Below are 6,626 nucleotides of genomic sequence, written 5' to 3'. Positions count from 1 at the left end.
GCATTCGGATAATGATAAGGCAACAGGAAATGTACAAAATATAAGATAGTCGATTTCACTTTAAACAAGTTCAAAGAGGCTACTCGCGTCGGAGAAGTTTGAAAATTATATTATATTATTACATTATATACATAGGAAGGTTGCCTTATATATTTCGGGATTTGGCAAGCATAGTGTTGCAATCAGAAGATGTACAACTTTTTGTTATAGTTTGTGTTGTGTTATATAAAGTAACTTAAAATATTCATATTGGTCAAAAAATGGAATTAATCGCTTTCGTGCAATAATTTTTTACAACTTTCGGCGTGGATTAACTCATGGAGAGTGCATCGATAAATTAAATTAAATTTCTGGCGATATAACTTCATTAAAAACCAGTGTATATCGATTTTATGGCGAATTCAATCGAGGTCGCGTGAGGGATTTCAGGAAGGTCGTCCAAAATCAGTTGTTATTTTGGAAACTTTGCACGAAATGATATTACCATATTGTCAGGTGACCAGAACAGTAAATTCTGAGTGGTACACAACCATCTCTTTGCCAGGTGTCTTTCAAGAATTCAGAAAAAACTAACCACCGAAGACGGATCACTCTTCACCACGCCTGTGCTACCTCTCACACATCCACTGTGACAACTGCAATATTGAGCACTATAACATTGATTTGATTAGTTATCCACCATTTAGTCCTGATTTGGGTTCGAATGACTTTCCTTTTTTTCCCGTTCGTAAAAAATTAACAAAGAGGTAAATTTTCCAACACATGAAGAGGCGGTTGGTGCCTTCAGAACTTATGTTTCGGGGATAACTCAATCAGAGCGACGAAAAACAATAAACCGATTTTAGATGAGTAATATTTGTAATTATTCTCTAATCCTGAAATATAAACGGCAACCTACGTATCTAAAAATGTAGCTATAGTTTGGGTTCATGACTATGACTCAGTGTGGGACGGGTTCGTCTTTCTTTTGTGAAAGGAACTAAAAGAGCGTGATAGATTAACTTTCTGTCGATTTTAGTTTTAAAATTGTTAAGAGGTTTGGTTTGCCTTCATCTTAAACCCTTTACAGACTGGTAATTGTTTAGCTTCGTGTGCGTAAGTTTAGAACCAGTCCCGGTCTTTTGAAGTCAATTAATATAAACTTTCGTAAGACAAACATTGCCGAAATCCTTTCATCGCAATGCATCCTTGATTCGAGGCAAAGAAGCTTATTCAAGTTTCATTCCAGTAAAAAGAATATTCAATGTAAATATCATCGTACCGTTACAACGGCTTTATCTAGTCTTTTCACGTCAGAATTTTAACTCTGTAATATTTTGAAGTAATGTAGTATCAGTTACTATCGGCTTTACTTTGCCTTATTTTAATTTCATTGTTTTTTGTATACATTTAACCATCCTTTATGTACTTTTCTGTAAGGGAAGATTAAATAATTTGGAGTCCATAAATTTTAATTTACTCCTTTTTTGACGATTTAGTTTTCTAAATATTAGACAACCTTTGATATCCAATAAGAGTAGAAATAATATTTTTTACCGAACTCTGATTTTGCCCAATTAAAATTCGATCAAATATATTTTTTTCCGCTTAAATCCAAATTTACAGGATTCTAAAGTAATAAATTTTGTGTATTGAAAAGATGTTATAGTTTTGGAGTCAGCAGGTAAGTTCACAACTGAGAAACGTGGCGCGCAAAAATGTATCCTTAATCCTACTAAAATTTTTGGTATTGAACTACGAACTTCGTACATACAGCCGAAGTATCATGCGCAAACACAGTCGGCTGCTACAGCGGCAACCCACTCACAGAGCAATAGCGATAATAAATTGAAAAGTACATACTTATAGAGCTCTGATTACTGTTATCTTCGCTGCGTTCAAGTTAAACAGATTAAATTAGCAACTTTCGCCTATTTAAATAGCAACGCAAAGTAAAACTTTGGTATTCCGCAATATTTAGTTCCGCAATCAAACATGGGGCTGCACTTAAGACTCTCGGCAATTGCACTTTTTTTCTTTTTCGCAACGACGAAGGCGTTTGAGTCCTGGGTTGTGGCGAACGACATTAATCCTAGTAAGGGAGATGGAGATGGAGATGATCAAGCCGTAAATATTGAGCTGAAGGCCTCTTGCTAAAATAATTTTTAAGCGTAAAAAAAAAAAATTATATTGTTTTTCATTTTAGCAAAAATTCCTTTGTGGCGATAATTTTGAAAAGTGTTTTGGCACCAAATTGAATTCAGTTGTCTTCTTGAGCGACAGCAAGTTATACCGAGTGGAAGTCTATGATTATAAGTAAGCACGAGTTTAGCTATTAGATGGGCTAATAACCGACTTTATTGGTCTTCCCATAGGTTGCCAACAACACTGGATGAAATTATGGAGGAAGAAAAGAGTTTGAAAAACGAAATAGATCTATTGGAAAATAAGTTAAGCCAACAAGGCCGTGATATTTATACAAATTTAGAGAAAGCAAATGCGGTGCACATCGAAAGTGATTTCGATATCTCTCAGAGAGCGAAGCACGAAAGGGAACACTTGGAATCGAAATTGACTGGAAAGTAAGTGCACAAACAATTTGTAATTAAATCATCGATTAACTAGTCCAATCCAATTAACCATTCAGCATGAACCAGATGAAATCGACATTGCTCAATATTCTTAAAACTAAACTAAATCGTATCGACACAAGAATCCGTAAGCCGCTCGAAAACGATACGAATGCCGATTTACCGAATTCCTGTGCTGAAGCCTTTACCATGTATGAGACCACAGAAAGTGGCGTCTTTGAGCTGTACTTACGCGATTATGAACTTGCACCCTTCAAAGCATACTGTCTGGCCGATCCGGATGGCGGTCCTGCCTGGACGGTGGTGCAACGACGCATGGATGGCACTGAGGATTTCTATCGTGATTGGGATGATTATGTGACCGGTTTCGGTGATCCGGAAGGTGAATATTTTATCGGTTTAGATAGGTTGCATGCGCTCACCAATGATCAGCCCAATGAATTGTGGATACAGTTGGAGGATTTTCATGATGAGGAACGCTTTGCGAAATATACCGATTTTGCTATTGGCGATTTGGATGAAAATTATGCCTTAAAAAAACTGAACGGCTACAGGGGCGATGCTGGTGATTCGTTGGTAGAGCAAAAAGGATGCGAATTTTCCACACACGATCGTGATAATGATAATGATCCCACAAAGAGTTGTGCTGTCACTTATAACGGTGCTTGGTGGTACAATCACTGTCACGACAGGTAGATCCATTCATTCCTACATTGCAAGTAAAAAAATGTTTATATAACTTTTCTTCAACAGCAACTTGAATGGCCGATATATAAGGGGTGGTTATTATGATTATTATGAAGAAGCGCAAGGTATCGATTGGTACTCTTGGCATGGACATCAATACTCTCTAAGATATGTGCACATGGCCATCAGACCGAAATATTATTTTTGAAATGGCGCAAAAAGATTTGGTGAGATGGCATCAAACTGTGTTATGGCGAAAGCTGCAGCTTTTACAAAGTAAAACATTCATTTCCTATATTGGCAAGCTAACCGAAATATAAACTTAATTTCATATAAGAAGCAAGCAAAATAGCAAACATTTTACTTTATGGTTGAGGCTTAAATGGGTAAATCCGTTATATTTACGGCAATCCGGTGCTAACAGTGTGGGCAGTTTTCAGAGCTTTCGTCAATACTCTATAGCTTAGACTTAAGAGAGGTTTTTTAAACCTCATAGCGGTATATGGAAGCTTCCCTTCTAAGCATGACAGCTAGATTTGTAAGTTATCTCTCAGGTATAAGAATTAACTATGCACAAGAAGGCGAACCGACTGTTTTTACTATATAATCGCGTATGCGGGAAAGGTTCTGTGAATCATTCTGAACAACTTTACCTAAGAGATTATGGGTCTAAAACTGGTTTCGGTCATTGCCACTGCCGTTGCCATTGCTTCATTCCTTTATCTTGGACACTGAAAGAGCATTTTTGTATAATTATTCATATACTAGAGGACCCGTCCACGCTTCACTGTGGCTAATACATAGATAAAACTACTACTACCATCTATATGATTTCTATTAGTTGGATTATAACTATTAGTTAATGAGATATAGCATTTTTGTGAAGCAACTCGTTTTGGTTTATAAAAAATGGATCCTAAAGCATTTCGTGTGTTAATAAAGCCTTGCTTTTTTGGGAAAAATACTGTTGAATTTGGGCTCAGGAAAATCCACCGTTGAAAAGATATTTGCTAAGCTGGAAACAGCCGAAATGAGCAAAGTAGGTGCCTCGCAAGTTCATAATCCAACAAAAGGACGAATAACTGATTCTGAGAAGTGTTTAAGTGCTCTCTATTCGGAATAAAGCCAAAATTTTTCGTCGGTGATAGAACCATAGCTCCATAATTTCCCACTGGAGTCCAATCGACAATCATTTTAGTGGACTGCACATGATGAACCGGTTCTCAGGCGTGGAAAAACGAAAAAGGCGGCTGGGAAGGTTATGACATCAGTCTTTTGGGATGCACGTGGTATAAGACATACTAAACGACTTATTACTGAGCCAGTTATATTCTATTTCACTGCGTATTTGATTGCAGTTACTTTCTTCGATTTCAAATATTTAGGAATTGTATTATTTTTGAGAAGACTCTGTTTTAAATTGTACGCATATATGTATTCCAATGATTCCAACAAACATGAATTTTGAAATATAATTTTGGTATTTATGAGTTGTATTAAACTTTGACATAAAGAGGTAAAAGGTATCCTTTGTCCTTATCCAGGTTAGAAGCTACCTCCCCACCAATTTTCAGCCAAATCGGTTCAGCCGTTCTTCAGTTACAAATGGTGTAACTAACAACAACTTTCTTTTATATATATATGTACATACATACATACATACCAACCATAATTTAATAAAGTGCCGCCGACTGTTTTCAACCATTCTTCCCCAATTACCAGAACCAAATCTTTGACTCATAAAATCACTTTTGTTGCCACCTTCCAACCACCTACCAAACATGCCTACATATAAAAGATATGTTATTGATACATCCTAATGATTCTAAATGAATAATAAAGTTAGAATTTGGCACGCTTTTGAAGAATTCACCGCGTACCATTTTTGGTAAGTAACAAGTAGAACCCCAACTAAGTAATGGCATCACATTTAATTAACCCGCAGCGCAGATTACTTGTATTCGTTTTCAAACCGTATCTATATTGAGCATCCTATTGAGAACAGATACTTACCAGCAAATACCACAATTATACTCTGCACACATATAAAATAAATTCTCCAACTCACAGTGAGTACTCCATGTAAAATTCAAATACATATCGAGCTTACAGTCCCATAATTAAGCGTTCGGTTACGTAGGTTGCATTCCGAGAACTAACAATTTGGTCGAAAAGTTTGTAATACATACACAGAACTTGTCTTGTTTACAGTAACTTGAAATATTCATCTCGGTCCAAAAAAGGGATTCAAATTGAGAACACATTGGCGCGATTATTTTTCCCAACTTTCGACGTGGATTAACTCATCGAAAGTGCATTGATGAACTTAACCCATTTTTCGGCGATGAAGCTTCATCAAAGTCCAGTGTTTATCGATGGTATGCTGAATTCAATCGCAGTTATAGATCAATCCAAGAAGGTCGTCTAAAATCAGTTGTTGTTCCGCAAACTGTGCACAAATTAATATTACCAGATCGTCATGCGACCAATCGTGAAATTGAGGCAACTAAAGGCATTAGTGGCACCAGCATACGTTCAATATTGCACGAACATTTGACTGTAAAAAGAATTTTTCACGTTGGATTTCATATAATTTGTCAACAGCTCAAAAAAAAGCACGTGTCGATTTATCGAAAGAAATGTTAAAAAAATATAATAGCGGTGTTTTAAAATACATAAAAAATCTATGAAATCGTGACAAAGGATGAAACGTGGATTTACGCGTATTCGCTTGAAAGTGAAGAGCAGACGGATGTGTGGGTGTTTCAGGATGAGGCGAATCCAACAAAAACACTTCCAAGTAAATGGTTGGAATATGACAACAATAAATTTTGAGTAGAACACAACCATTTGTTTGTCAGTTGTCTTTCAAGAAATCAGGATAACCAACCGCCGAAGATGGATCACTCTTCACCACGACTATGCTAGTTTTTTTGAGCAAAAACATTGATTTGATGAGTCATCCTCCGTATAGTTCTGACGTGGCACCGAATGACTTCTTTTTATTTCGGTGCGTAGAAGATAAACTAATGGGTTAACTTTTTTCGACACCTGAAGAGGCAGTTGATGCGTTCAGAGCGCATGTTTTGGCGATATCGCAATCAGAGCGGCAAACGTGCTTCGAAAATTGGTTTAAACGCATGCATAGGTCTATAGATTTTAATGAAAAATGTTTTGAAAAACAATAAAGCCATTTTTGATGATTAACATTTGTTTTTGTTCCCTAATCCCGAAATAATGGGTTGTCAAAAAAGTCTTGCGGTATTTTTATTGAATTTTTTTTTTATTGAAATTGAAATGAATTTTTGATGACTCTTGACCGATGTTACGGCTGCTACTATGCCGGTCTCTTTCGACCAATTCAGCGAT

General features: G+C 36.5%; 1 protein-coding gene across 1 annotated transcript; it reads left to right on the top strand.

Annotated features, from left to right (window-relative positions):
- Positions 1–1,940: 1,940 nt before the first annotated feature.
- LOC120782778 (ficolin-2-like) lies at positions 1,941–3,606 on the top strand. Its single transcript, XM_040115245.1, has 5 exons — positions 1,941–2,106; positions 2,186–2,295; positions 2,355–2,561; positions 2,627–3,262; positions 3,324–3,606. Exons 1-5 carry the CDS (start codon positions 1,975–1,977, stop codon positions 3,463–3,465), a joined length of 1,227 nt encoding a protein of 408 aa, XP_039971179.1. The 5' UTR covers positions 1,941–1,974; the 3' UTR covers positions 3,466–3,606.
- Positions 3,607–6,626: the final 3,020 nt, after the last annotated feature.

Source organism: Bactrocera tryoni, chromosome 1 (assembly GCF_016617805.1).
Source record: "Bactrocera tryoni isolate S06 chromosome 1, CSIRO_BtryS06_freeze2, whole genome shotgun sequence".
NCBI lineage: Eukaryota > Metazoa > Arthropoda > Insecta > Diptera > Tephritidae > Bactrocera > Bactrocera tryoni.
The sequence above is the reverse complement of the archived record's forward strand: the minus strand, read 5'-3'. Positions and strand labels throughout refer to the sequence as shown.

What these genes read in the sequence shown, in the direction of transcription:
- LOC120782778 (XM_040115245.1), top strand. Translation starts at nt 1,975, where the DNA reads ATGGGGCTGCACTTAAGACTCTCGGCAATTGCACTTTTTTTCTTTTTC. An exon ending in GAGATGGAGATGATCAAGCC is followed by an intron (nt 2,107 to 2,185) that starts GTAAATATTGAG and finishes TTTTCATTTTAG; the next exon opens with CAAAAATTCCTTTGTGGCGA. An exon ending in TACAATCACTGTCACGACAG is followed by an intron (nt 3,263 to 3,323) that starts GTAGATCCATTC and finishes TTTCTTCAACAG; the next exon opens with CAACTTGAATGGCCGATATA.